The sequence below is a fragment of the Paralichthys olivaceus genome, chromosome 22 (genome assembly GCF_024713975.1).
Source record: "Paralichthys olivaceus isolate ysfri-2021 chromosome 22, ASM2471397v2, whole genome shotgun sequence".
Classification (NCBI taxonomy): Eukaryota; Metazoa; Chordata; class Actinopteri; order Pleuronectiformes; family Paralichthyidae; genus Paralichthys; species Paralichthys olivaceus.
Window position 1 is genome coordinate 13,156,739 of NC_091114.1, and position 13,942 is coordinate 13,170,680.

General features: G+C 43.9%; 2 protein-coding genes across 4 annotated transcripts; both read right to left on the reverse strand.

Annotated features, from left to right (window-relative positions):
* Nucleotides 1-4: 4 nt before the first annotated feature.
* LOC109634793 (ciliated left-right organizer metallopeptidase) lies at nucleotides 5-4,793 on the reverse strand. The gene is made up of 15 exons (XM_020095489.2): nucleotides 4,749-4,793; nucleotides 3,730-4,102; nucleotides 3,564-3,657; nucleotides 3,211-3,262; nucleotides 2,924-3,073; nucleotides 2,637-2,762; nucleotides 2,448-2,532; nucleotides 2,013-2,161; nucleotides 1,749-1,932; nucleotides 1,525-1,594; nucleotides 1,303-1,399; nucleotides 863-970; nucleotides 630-764; nucleotides 428-537; nucleotides 5-342 (listed from the first exon to the last, which is right to left on the reverse strand). Exons 2-15 carry the CDS (start codon nucleotides 4,085-4,087, stop codon nucleotides 147-149), a joined length of 1,914 nt encoding a protein of 637 aa, XP_019951048.2. The 5' UTR covers nucleotides 4,088-4,102; nucleotides 4,749-4,793; the 3' UTR covers nucleotides 5-146.
* A 201-nt stretch (nucleotides 4,794-4,994) lies between these two features.
* On the reverse strand, nucleotides 4,995-12,708 carry lrp10 (low density lipoprotein receptor-related protein 10). 3 transcript variants are annotated; one of them, XM_020095793.2, is made up of 10 exons: nucleotides 12,570-12,708; nucleotides 11,465-11,645; nucleotides 11,243-11,275; nucleotides 10,738-10,882; nucleotides 10,421-10,614; nucleotides 9,664-10,259; nucleotides 9,125-9,561; nucleotides 8,615-8,809; nucleotides 7,887-8,016; nucleotides 4,995-6,948 (listed from the first exon to the last, which is right to left on the reverse strand). In XM_020095793.2, exons 2-10 carry the CDS (start codon nucleotides 11,511-11,513, stop codon nucleotides 6,286-6,288), a joined length of 2,442 nt encoding a protein of 813 aa, XP_019951352.2. In that variant the 5' UTR covers nucleotides 11,514-11,645; nucleotides 12,570-12,708; the 3' UTR covers nucleotides 4,995-6,285. The 3 variants fall into 3 exon arrangements, with proteins under 3 accessions (XP_019951352.2, XP_069375181.1, XP_069375182.1); XM_069519080.1 differs by having other exon boundaries at nucleotides 12,405-12,599; XM_069519081.1 differs by lacking the exon at nucleotides 12,570-12,708 and adding an exon at nucleotides 12,158-12,531.
* Nucleotides 12,709-13,942: the final 1,234 nt, after the last annotated feature.

Sequence of the window (13,942 nt, forward strand, 5' to 3'; positions counted from 1 at the left end):
GAACTGTGTGTGAATTCATTTATTTCTTTTTCACATCAAAAACATAATCACTCATAATGTACATTTATCATTATCACATACATGTACAAAGAAAAAAGCCATCCAACATACTCTCACTTTAACTACTCAAGACTCAATAACAGGGTTTATGGTCTGTGATCGTCTGGAACAATTCGAATCCTGTTCTTGCACGAGTGACATTTCCTGTAAGACACAGCGAGAGCAGCCAGGAGACACACAGCAGCCGTGAAGCCGAGCGCTGAGGCCACACTGAGCTCAGTGTGAGGCCTGAGGGTCGACCAGCTCCCGTCCTGGGCTGAATTTATCATCTCGTCAGGGTCACTGAACAAAAACACGACAAAGTAGAGTTATTATGAGTTAAATTATTGTAGGACGAGATGATGCTTTACTGTTAAATCACACTTGCCTTGTGTTGGAAGAAGGAAATCTACCAACATCACCAGATGGAGGAGTAATATCAGGATAAAGGCACAACCTCCTGTCTGGGCAGAAAACTAAACCCTGGTATCCATTTACCTGGAAAAGACGCTGATGTTAATGTTTACAGCATCTTTTAACAAAGTCTTCTGATTGACAGCAAACTATAGGTACACGGTGGGTCTGATTACCTGAATTGCGCCCCCTGGTGGGCAGTCCATCCAGTCAGAGTCAGACACCTGGATTTGGTACCTGTTTGGTCCAGTACACCTGTGTCTGTAACAGCGGCCCTCCACTGAGCTGCTCGACACAAGGAACTTTGTCTGCTGAGAGAAAAGAGAACGAAGAAAATAATTTAAATCTAAGAAAACATTTAGACAAAGGCACGTGACAAGGATTCACACACACACACACACACACACACCTGTCTGATCAGGCTGGAGAAGAAGCAACGGCTGTCGAGGCCCAAAATCTCCCCGCTCCAGTCGACCTCAGGTGTCAGCCTGGTGTTTTCCTTTTTCCAGCATTCACTCTGAACCAAGATAAATTAAAACAGATATTACTGCTTTACAGAATTGGACAGCTACAAGTCCAGATCATAGATATAAAGAATGCACATTAAAGTCAATACAAAATGAGCTGCAGGAAGAATTCCCTCTGATGTAAGATCACAATAATAATAAATATAGCACAAAGCTCAAAGTCACTAAACATAAGTTTAAAATAGGAAGCTAATAAAAACAATTAAAAAACATCATAAACACACATTATAATACAAGATGCACATCAGTATCGCACATTCAAAGCACATGGGTACATTTGTGGAATTTTATTTTGTAGATAATGAGAGGAAATATAACTCACTGAATTCTTCAGCGGTTTAAATACTCTACATCCCTCCAGGTATGGATCGGATTGACACTCGCCCTTGTGGAGGTGAAGAAAATGACACCCGAGTCCACTGAGAGGAAAAAAATACTGCAAACATTACTGCTGGAAATGTAATCAGCCGATTGAGATAATCACAACAACACTATTCAACTTATAAGCATATGTTGTTTTGGAGAAAATAAACTTTGAATGAACCTGCCGGTGCAGAAAAAAGATGAGGAGTTGTGTTGGCAGGTTGACAGGGAACCAAACGTGGCTCCTTCACCTAGAAAATACAAATTTATCATTAAATCATATAATTTATGTTGTTGTCCTTTTTGTAATTCATTAGTAAATTCTAGTTTTAATTAAACATTATATTGGTTATCAGATTATCCTCATGTTTACACTACACATCATCACCCCTCCTCTTCTCTTACCGTCGCCCCAGACCAGACTCTGTGCCCGGCTCAGGTCCACACTGTACCAGCCTGTGTCCTGCAAAGCAGCTAAAGTGACCGGGTCGATCCGGACTGTGGTCGAGTCCTCCAGCTCCGCTGCCATGATGGACCCCCGCAGGAGCCGGGCCTCCCAGTGAGAGGAGGCTCTGCCCGATGGTACATCCTGAAGGAAGGAGTCAGAAGTTTGAAACAGGCGACGAGTACGTCTGTTGAATCTGGATTGAACCTGAGCAGCTCCAGTACCTGGTTCTCCAGCGGGCCTCCCAGCTCAGGGTCAGGAGACGTCAGGTGCGTCTGCAGAGCTGCGATGACAGACGAGGTGTAAATCCTCATCTGACCTGATCCATCAGAGTGAATCACTTTCCCCCGAGGTGAACATCCAGAGCCCACTGCTGCACAACCCAGAGAAAAACACAAACACATTTCTGATCAATGAAAATGATCCTGAATGGGAGTTTAAATATGTCGCTGATATTTAACCTCCGACGTTTATTAGACAAACACCCCACAAATAAATGTAGTTGTTTAAATGTCGTTTCAGATATTTGGCTAAATTACAGTGAACAGCGAGAGGAGCAACATGACATATGAGGCCGTTAAATCACAGATAAGTGGACGGCCACATGCTGTATTCAAGTTAATATAGTGACATATGAAATATCAAAAACAGTCAAAAACCTGGAGATGAGGACGAACAGTCTCTCCAGGTGTGGAAGAGATCTTTAGAGAAGCCCAGAGCGTGGAACAGCTCGTGAATCACAGTCTGGAAAAACACACTCGTTATGATTCATCTCATCCTGATGGAGAAAAACATTTTTTTTATAAACTGTGCATATGTTTCAGAGTTATAAATACGATAAATCCTGCCTGTACTGTAGCCTGGTGGTTGAACACAGCTTCTGTCAGTCTGTCCCTGCAGATGAGCACCACCCCTGCCACAGGTCGCCCCTGGGTGTCCGTCTGGCAGTGGACAGCGTACGCCAGCACATTGGGCTGGAGAAGAGATACTACACACTTAGAGGCAGTGAATTAAATAGAAAAGTCACAGATGATTACATCTTATATTAGCTTTCTTCAGTAAAGTGCTGCCTGCATACATTTTAGTACTGATTGAAAACCTTTAAGTACTTTGCACACAACACAAGAGTCTTCACCTCTGCCCGACACTTGTCAGTGGACTGTGTGTGGAGGTAAAGCAGGAAGTCTGTGTCGGGGAGTCCGGCACCTTCAGGTCTGAGGACAGTCCTGAGCGGTGAGTCAGGCTCCGGGTAAATATCACATCCAGACAGGTGATCATCTGGGATCTGTTTAAACCACGGGTGGTGAACAAGACTTATTTCATTGTTCATGAAGGTGTCCCTCATGAACAAGGGACAGAGACATAATGTTTATGTCTTTTCCAGTGAAACAGGAGGAACAGATATAAATTGTCCAGACTTACAGTCACATCCAGACACGTCTCATTCCTGTAGCTGCTGCTGGCTCGACCACACCTGAAGAAAAACATCTGTGGCGTTGTAAATCAGTTTTCATGTCATCCCTCCTCGTCAGCAGTAAAGAACAATTAAATCTATTTACTGAGCATTTCATTGCAAACCTTTACTTTCTTTCCACAGTTTTGAAATTTAAAGAATCATTTGAGCAGCGTGTTATCATATGTGATTATTAGTAGTTCTACTGGGTAAATATAGAAGTGGGGCTTTAACGCAAGGACATGTGAGGCTGAGGTTACATCTCCCCATCATAAGTGTCATAACTACACACACACACACAAACACACCCATACACACACACCTGTTGTAGTTGCTTGTCTTTGAATTGCTCCAGACGAACTTGCAGTATTTGTTGACGTCTCTGCTGAGCAGCAAAGGACCCACAACCCTGTTCACTATGAAAAGATCAATTGGTTTATAATGCTGTGTGTGTGTGTGCGTGTGTGTGTGTGTGTTGTTTTTTTTACCTGACAGTAAAGACGACACCACCCTCACAGCCTCCTCCACTGCTGCCTCCAGTCTCCCCTTCTCTGCGTCTGACAGGCGGTCGCTCTCTCTTGGAATCCAGGTGTGGATCCTGATTGGCTGTGGCGAGGCAGGAGCAGAAGGAGTCACCTCCCCCAGGCCGCTCCTCCGATGCTGTGGCCCAGTCGGAGGTGTGGGCTGGTCAGGTGGGCCGTGTGGGTGGATCCGAGCAGCCCTGACCACTCGGACCTGAGCCTGGACCTCATCAAAGATGCACTTCTGCAGAGCTCCAGGGAGCTCAGCCACCACCATGACCACCAACATCCCCACCCAGAGCCTCAAGGAGGGAGGTGAGGTCATAACTAGAGCTGGAACCTATTTAAATGTCACAGTGAGGACAAAGTTCCACAGTTTGTCTCCAGCAGCAGACAGAGTGTTCAGGCTGTAGTGGATTTATTCATTAATCATAGTGACACTTAATTGGAATTTCCAACAGCCTATAGAGAAGAGCTGTCTATAGAAAAATTCAGTTATAAGGGGTTCTTTGACTCAGGACCCCAGTGTTTTTATTAATAATGCGAAATCAATTTCACTGAATTTGGACGATATGTAACTAATGTAATTGAAGATCATGTAGAATACTGTGTATTTATTTGTCCTTCGATTTAACTCGACTTAAAGTTTTCAAACCAAAGTCATGACTCTGGTTTTATTCAGTGGCCAAGCCTCTCGTAACTTTACAATATTTTAAACAGAAGTCAAAATATTACTCAGTATATGAAAGATATATAGTAGTTCTCCCACCCACCCCGCAATATTTTCAAATGAGAACATTTCTAATTTCTACAGTACTTATAATATGCACCAGACTAAATCAAACATTATAATGAGAAAACTTTAGTCTGGAAGGGTCAAATACGTCAGAAGAAACTGGGCCTTCTGTTAGATGTTAAGCAAAATTTAACTCCAACGATCACTGTCCTAAGACATCAATGAATTTAAAAGCAGTTGCTGTAATTACCTTGTAGCCCAACGTAACGTCGGTGTCTCTCCTGAGCCCTGATCTCTCTCCTGAGCCCTGATCTCTCTCCACTTGTGTCTTCTCCCCAGGACAAACACTGAGGAGCTCCTCCAGGAGTCTGAGGGAATTCCTGCAGGACGTTTGAATACAAAACACAAAGCAACAACTCTCTCACCTGTTGTCACCTCTGTGTCGGCCACGCCTCACACTCTTTACTGACCAACAAACAAACACGACACGCCAAACTTAAAAGTGCAAATCGTTTAATCTCAGCCACATTTTTACTTATATACAGTGAAGTTGACCCTAATAAATCATAAAATCACTTTCTCTCATATTAAGCTAAATTTAAAACTTCCGGCTAATCTACACCAATACATTCATCAAAGCAAAAAAAAAACAACTTAAGAGGAAAAAATTTATAAGTAACTTGCTGAAATAAAAACACTGTAAAATGTACAACAATACAAATGGCACACCACAAGTCTGCTGTGTCAAAATGTGACAGAATGCGATCCGTTCCCCTCAGGGGCTGAAGATTCAAGTTGAGGTTGTTTTTGTGATTTCGGGGCCCCGTGCATCACGAGGGCCCCTCATCTTCCTGTGCACACGACACACATACACACACACACACACACTGAAGTCAGGCACCAAAGAGATTGTCTTTTGACATATTTGCTTTTTGTATATTACATACATTCGCTTAGAAAGTGTACACGTGTGTAATCTAAAACGCAGTTACATTGCCATGAATGTGCACAAAAACTACGGGGTCCCAAAGGTTATTGCCGGCTTGCAGAGTAGTCATGCATTGTTTTTATCGTAAAGTCACTGATGTGTCGATGCGTGCTGTGATGTAAGGAAAACGTGCCTCCGTGTGTTTCGTGTGCAGCGTGTTTCTCTGGGAATCGTCTCAATCACCTCGAGCCATCTACAGGAAACTCCTCAAAAAGGCACTTAAATAGGGGAAATGTTTTTTTTCTATAATAACATCTGATATAGCATGAGACTGGATACAAGTGGCAGAAGTATGTGGGGATGAACCACATCTACAAACATACTCCACTGTCTATGTAAGACATAAATCCATTCACACAGTTGCAACCATACAAAACACAACAATTTCCATCATAAAAACTCTAATCATTCAGTGTGACAGTCGCCTGCCTCAGTTTCTGGATAGGGAAGATTCTTCTGTGCAAAAAGTTTACCTTCAATGTGCAGCCCAGCGTTAATTAAGTGCACACCCGATACCGACCTACGCTCACTCCCAGACATACATCAGCCATGCGCTTCGTTTTAAACTTACACTTTCTGAAGGAAGTCTTTAAAAAAATGGTCAAATACTTGTTTCCATAAGTCAACAAATCCAACTCAAAGCAATTTCAAAAAGGCACCAGACTTGCACAGTGAGGGTGCGTCTCGCTGTGGGCCACCTCCTGTGCTTCAGTTCAAACGAATGTGGAAAGACTCAGTTATTAGTGCGTAAAAGGAGACAGAGAAGGGGTGTGAGTCACTGGGCGAGTGAGGGAGTCGCTCAGGTGAGCATGGGCACGTCATCCTCTGAAGTGGTGTCTTCGGATAGAGGGATGAGCAGCACCTCGTCATCTGAGCAGGAGGAGGAGGAGAAAGAGGGGGAGGCGGAGAGGAGCATGGAGTTGGTGGAGGAGGACGAGGGCGACGCTCTGAAGAGGGAGATACTCAGGCCCAGCGTGTGGAAGATGGAGGCAAGAGAGGGGCTGCTCGGGGGCACGGCGACGGGAGGAGTGAGCGGGACGGGCGGGGGTGGAGCTGGGGGGGCGTATGGAGGTGGAGGTGGGGAGGCGACGGGCGGCGGGGGCAGAGAAAGCAGAAGAGGCGGTACGTCGTCGTCCTCCTGCTGCTGATGATGATGATGCGGCTCGGACTGAGACAACAAGCCCAGTTTCTGAGGCACCGGCTGGTTCACCGCCTCCACGGCCAACGAGGAGCTGGTGGGAGTGGAGAGACCCGGTTCCTGGCCAATGAGGGCGGAATCTGTCTGCTGCTGGCTGGAGCTCGATGTCTGAGTCGGCCTGGAGGGAGGTCTGGGGATCAGACCCCACCGCCTCATGCGGCGAACAGCCCGGCGGACGAAGCGGGGCCTGCGTCTGCGGTGTGGGGAGTTGGCAGCGTCTTGGCGGAGGAGCTGGAGAATTCCCCTCAGAGAAAGAGACGACGTCTGACAAAGATAAAAACAAAGGAAAGAAAATGTGTCAAAGAAAATACCTTCTATAACTCTCTCAATTCCTTCAAGTTGTATTAAAACAATCACAAGTTTGAAGAGCGAATTTGTATCCTGGGCTGACCCATCAGACATCACATGCTTTGTTAATCGCTCTTCTAAATCACTGTCCTCATTGGCTAGTAATAAAGCACCTCAGTGTGAACCTGCATGGCAACAGCACATTCGTTCTATCTTAACTCTATTAATCCCCATCAGGAGGCTGCGGGCTGAAGCAAGTCGACTGCTGGAGTGGAGCACATGACTTTAAGACTGATGACACAGGAGCTACTGTAGCTAAAATTGAACTCAGTGTCGCTGGACAGCAGAAGAATGTGCCGCTCAGAGACGAGGCCTCTTCTCCCATGAATGAGTCCGTTATCAGTCCTCTTCTTACCGACTCCTTTCTTTCAAACTTCAGAGCATTAAATTAATTTGTTATGGTCCTCTGAAGCTCGGGGGTTCGATTTCAAGTGTTTTCACGTTACTGTCAGGTGCTTTTAATTTCACTGCCAAACAAAAAAGCCTGTCAGAATTGAAAACTGGACACTGAAGTCTGCATTGCAACTGAACAATACAAGAGACCTTCCATTGGTTATCATCCGGTAACTCTTATTGATAGTTTTTGTTGTGACATTTCTGTGACATTAATAATTCTTGACCATCAGAAAGTCCTGCAGATCAATCAGGGTTTCCCAAAGACCTTTAGGGACTCACCACAAACACACTTGAAGAAACCCACTTAGCAACACTGAATGTTACAAAATGTTGTAAGCTGTTCAACAGGTGAGACTACACCATGTCTCTAAAACGATCAATCATCAGGAGAACCGATTATCGCATATTGAGGTCATACTCATCCAGTAAACAGCTACATGCTCTTGTGACGCTCTCACCTCATTGGGGTTCTCTGTGGGGAAGTCCTCCACTGGCGGGATGATGCCCTGGGCAATCAGCTGACCGTAGGACGGAGGAGCCTGCTGCTGGATCAGCTCTGCTTCCTGACGGCTGATTGGAGCAAACAAGCTGCGGGAAAACAGACACATTAGGACACATTCACACACACACAGACACTGGTTTCCCAGAGATTCATCCACAGTATAAACTTCTTTATCATTTTTATCTACTGTACTATAGCTTATTTTTAAAGTAAATAACTGCTTCAATCCTAAAAACACTCATGGTTTGTTTTTGTAAAATGAAAGTTAATGTTTTGACTTTTGTACACCGTAGAGAGGTGTAATTTTCAGAAGAGTACACAACATGACCGACTTTGGCTGAGACAACAACCTGGTAGTTTGTGTGTGTGTTTCTACAATGCATGCTGTCTGTGTTGTGGGAGGTTCTGAAGCGTTTGAGAGATGCTGTCTGGTCGTTTTGGCAGCAACTGAATCCAGAAGTTATGAAAACAAAGTGTGCCTCTTGTGAGTCACCATCTCAGAGAGTCAACACAAAATGTGGCAGTGGTAGTCATTAAAAAGCCCACAATGCTTGTTTAAAAGAACCAACACGTCTGTAAAGCAAATATACTTCAGCTACAGAGCGAAAACAAATATGGAACATCGCAGAAACTGCAGGATGAGTAGGATTAAAAACAATAAAGGCACAAAAACAATCAAGTTACCTGTACTCCCTGGTCCTGAGCGAGTACAGTTTACAGGTGCAGCCCATGGCGATCACAAGCAGGAGCCCACACACCAGGCTGCCAACCGTTGCCGCAGTGATGACCTTGCGGGGCAGGATGACGGTGCAGTTGAGCTCGTCCGTGCCATCCTTACAGTCCACCTGGCCGTCACAGCGCCAGCTCTCAAACACGCACCTGCGCACAGGACAATGGGCCACTTGTGTGTTAGATGACGCAGGAATAAAACGAGTAAGAGATTCAGCTTCGTCCTGATGCCCGAGGGATTTCCAAATACGAAAACAAAAAGACTGCAAATCATGACTTTGGCACATGATGAGATACTGTAGAGCTGCTTTCTGACGTGCACTGAATGTGAGAACGTGTGTACCTTCGCCAAAGACCAGCAGTCCTCCTAAAGAGCCCTAACAATCAATCACACGCTGTCCTCTCCACAGCAAAAAGAACTGAATTTCAGTCTGAAAGTCTTTAGAGAAACTAACAGAAACTGACCTGTCACTGTCACAATGAAAGGTCCCCGGCTGGCACACGGTGCAGTCCCTCTCGTCGCTGCCGTCAGCGCAGTACAGCTGGTAGTTGCACCTCTCCGTGACTGGGTAACACACGGAGTGGCCAGGAAAGTGGCTGGATGCCACAATCCGCTGTCCCACCACTCCACACGCAAACTGGTTCGGACTGCAGCCTCGGCATCCCTCCTCGTCCTTCCCCGTCTCAGGACAGTCCCATTTCCCATCACAGCGTTGCTCCTGGGTGAAGCAACCCCCTGATGCTCCCCCACACCGACCTTCCCATGGAGGGCAGTAGCTCCCGACGTGGAACGTGGCGTTAAAACCACTCCCCTCTGAGTCAGGAATCGTCTCGTACATCAACGACAGGACGCCAGTGTGGGATTCGGCTTGGACTGATTTGTAATTGGAGGTGCTGGTGATCTGTCAACATGCAGGGAAGGAACATTGTGTTACAATAAGGATTTTTGTTTAAGATTCTTTAGAGACGATTATCAGGAAAAAGGCTAAATCAAACAAACTCACAATTTTAATAACATCTCCTTTTCCTTGCTCTCTGTTGAAGATGGTGAGTCTGTCCCCGGGCCCCAGAAGCAGCTGCTGCAGATCCAATCTGAGAGGCCTGGAATCCTGAGGGTCCAGTGTCCAGACACAGAACAGAGCAGGACCCCGAATGGCTGGAGGTGAGAATGTCCCATAAAAGGTCTGGAGGAGCCCTCCGCAGGGCCACTCAATGGGACTTGGTGTCACAACAAGCTCCTTATGGGTCGAAGGTTGCTCTTGATCCACCTGAGCCTCCTCCTTCAGCAGCACCCACAGATCTGAATCAGTGTCTCTCTCCTCTGACTTTTCTGAGCTCTGACTATTATCTATGACCTTAAGTTTCTCAGAGTACCTGTCATGGTTACTCTCTGTATAAATTTCCTTTTTAGTTCCTACTTCCTGTGTGCTGCCCTGCTTTGAGGGGGATGGAGTTCCCGAATCTCCATCGCAGTCATGTTCATCTGAACCGAGACCGGGACCTTCACCGAGACACTCCACCTGGCCATTACAGCGCCAGGAGAGGGGAAGGCAACGGCCCCCGAGGCATTCAAAAGATGTCAAAGGACATTCACCAGAGTCTGAATGTGTAGAAAAAGAAAAGCATTAAACCTTTTGATATGAAAAAGTAGAAGTTGCAGCAGGAATGTAAAGCCATGAATTCCCTTGAAAAGGTACAAGAGGTGAGCACTTTGCAAATGATCAAACACAAGATGTTAAAGACAAAACAAAGCCTATATACCTCTGGCATAGTTCAACAGAAACGATGACACAGGGAACAGATGCGGGAGGAAGTGGTGCATCACTGTAATATTTCCCCCTGGGAATTCCATTGGCAGTGGTAGCTTGGAGCCACAAAGGACAACCGGCTCACCGCCAGCGGAGGATTTGATAGACACCCATTCCTTCCTACATCGTGCTGAAAACTGGGAAAAGCTGACAAAAAAAATATTTTTAATTAGATAAGGGGGATTAGCTGTGAAACTTAAATCAGCGAACAGTGGCAAACAACTCTCAAACAAATTCTTTGAACACTGAGAGCCAGCTCAGCATCTGTACCTGAGAACGATGGGTTCCCCTTCCAGACCCCTGATGATCCAGCAGTCAAAGGTAGAGCCGAAGTGGTAGGACCAGCTGTGGTAAGCAGAACTCATGATCTCTCCCACCGCGTCGTCAAAGACTTGAAGGGAACGCCCACATCGAGCTGAGAAACAACAACTTTCATTTCAATACATCACTTCTGCTTCTCCAAACACTGATTAACACTGTTTTCAGCGTTCAAACAAAAAGTGAAGAAAGTAATGCTAAACAGAATCTGCTCTGATATTTGCTTTTATCATCACTGCACCATAGACCTTTCAATATAGGGAACAAAGTGCTTCACAATGAACAGCTCATATTCAAATACAATTAAAATTAACATCACAATGGAGAACAGTTAAATAAAACAGGGAACTGTCTCATGACGCATTCATAGGTTACTAGAACCAAGAATGTGACATTGGAGAATCCTTCCATGACATCCACAGACACAACATGAGATAAAGTGCCGACATCTTCTTACCGGAGCAGAGGGCAGGATCAAATCGACTGCATGCTGCAGAGGACACAAAACGAAAACAGAACGAGTCGGGACAGTTTTTAAGTCACCACGTCCGACACAGATCATAACTGTTACATACCATGAGAAGCGCAAACATGACCTTTGTTTGATAAACATTTAAAATCAGGCACCTGAGACAGAAACATACAAGGACACAGATTTCCTGCGTGTGTACTCACTCACCTGCTATGGTGAAAACCAGGAGGGCTCTGACTTTGTAGGAAACTGTCATTGTGATAACGCTTCTCTTCTACAAGGTTCGAAATCATATATATATATTAAAAAAGTGAAGACGTTAAAGGGGTAAAAAAAAAAAAGTCAGAGAAGCGCCATCTTGGGGGAGGGGTGTTCAGGAAGACTTAACCTGTAAAGAGAAAGAGGAAAAGTTGAATGAAAGGTGTGTTTAATGTGGTTGAACTTTAACCATGATAACAGTATGACTATATCACTCCCATAAAAAATGAGTGAGCAAACAGATACATCAGATCAGGTAATACCAGCTTTCTTAATCTTCTTTTAGTTTGATAGTTATGTTGATGACTGAAACAATTAATCAATCAACAGAACACTTATGGTCAAGTGTACTTGTAGAAATAATTAAAATGGCTCATTCTAGGGCAAAGAAAACAACAGTGCTGAAAATGTAGATGATTCACACACAGTGAAAACATCACTAGGACTATTTTGAATTCAATTACTGCCATTAGATCCCTTTCACCCAAATCTTACACTCTGGACCATTAAGCCCTATGAGACAGATACACATACAGATAACAATTGACTGATTAATAGATATACAGCTAATTACATAGGACATATCTATTTATAGGTTGTTCTGATCTCTAACACAATGGAGACACGCACACACGCACGCACTTCCTTCCCGTAATCTTCTCAACTACGACGCCAGGCTCGCCACCATTTCCGAGATAAAAACAAAACTGTTCCCAGAGACTTTTCTCTCAATCTCAGTGACGTGAATCCATTAAAAAAACCCGGAGCTCGGTTCGTGCTGTTGTCGACACGATGATAATAAATTTTAAAAAACTGCTGTCAGATCAGTTTGTGTCGCTTCGCCTCCTTGAGACGTTTCACAAATTAGCTTCCTGAGCTAACAGCTAACCTCCACTTCCTCCGCTTATTCGCTCCTTCCAGGCGGCGACACCGCGAGAGAGCGGCTTGTAACCCGCGACACTTTGTGTTTCGAGGAGCTACGCGAGCGGCCGCTTGCGAGCGAGAAGCGGGAGGAGTGAGGAGAAAACGCCGGAGAAGGAGAAGAGTACGTTACCATGTCGGTTGGCCTCGCTTGTTGACAAGTTCTGAGCCACTTCCGGGTGCTTTAGCTCATGACAGGAGGGGCGGGGCTTGTGTTGTCAAAGTGTTCCTCATTCACGAAAGAAGAAAATGAGATTTTCGTTCACGATCACAAGAGTTGGGTTTTGTTTTAATGTCAGTTAAAGCGCCGAGGGTTGTTTTTTTTTTACAGAAGCTCGTTTCGTGTGAGACGGAGGTTTAAAAGGTGAAGTGTTCGTTCTCTAACACAAGGTGTCAGTGTCCATCATCGGTTTTAATTCACAGAAACAAACCTGCAGGATTGAGTGAGACTCAGTTTTTATATTTAAGTTTATTTTATTTTTTTAACACTTTATTAATGAGTTTTTTTTTTTACCTCTACAACAAATAAAAGCTGGATATGTTAAAGCAATTAAAACAAACAGACAAACATAGAATTAGTGGCCCAGATTCATTCGTACACTGTCTGAAGTAAGAATGAGATGTGAATATATATAGGTAATAAAAACAAGGATAATATTCATGAAGAAAAATGCCGGGATCTTCATAGTTCAAACAGAGTTCCCAGATTTGGTCTGTTTTAAGTTTTGTGTTTATTTACTTTGAATACAGTCTGTTCACCATTATTTTATACTTCAATCAGGCAACACAGTAAGAAATATTCAAATGTACAGCTAATATTAACTGTTTTCATAAACTAAATTTAAAAAATATAACTCCATATTTTGGAATCCAAGTTTTCGTCACACTTAAAGGTACAGTGTGTAGAATTTAGGGATATCTAGTGTTGAAGTTGCATGTTGCTGCTGAGCACACCTCTCCTCACCCTCTCCTTCCAAACATGAAAAACAACCTATAGCAGCCTTCAGTTGTCATAAAGACTCAAAAAATGTTTAGTTTGTCCAGTCTGGACTAATGTAAAAAACATGGCCTCCGTAGAGAGGACCCGCTCCGTGTAAATATAAAGTATTTGAATATAAAGGACGTTTCTGGGGTAAAGAAAACTACAATTCATACAATTTAGAAAACTAGTGAAAACATCATGAGGATAATTCTACATTAAATTTCTGCCAATGGTTCCCTATCATCTAAATCTTACACACTGGAACTTTAACAAGCCATTTGAATGTTTTAACACATTTTTTTTTTTTCAAGATATCAAAAATAATCTGCGTTTATATTAATCATGAAACCAATAGTTAGTTTGCAGATATTAATCTGAATTGAAGACTTCTGAATTTTTCTTATGAAACGTCAAGTTAATTTTATTTTTAAGCACATTTAAAACAGCCAGCAGTGACCAAAGTGCTGTACAATAAATACAATTACAAGAATAAAATACGATAAAAGAGAGTAAAGTATATTATA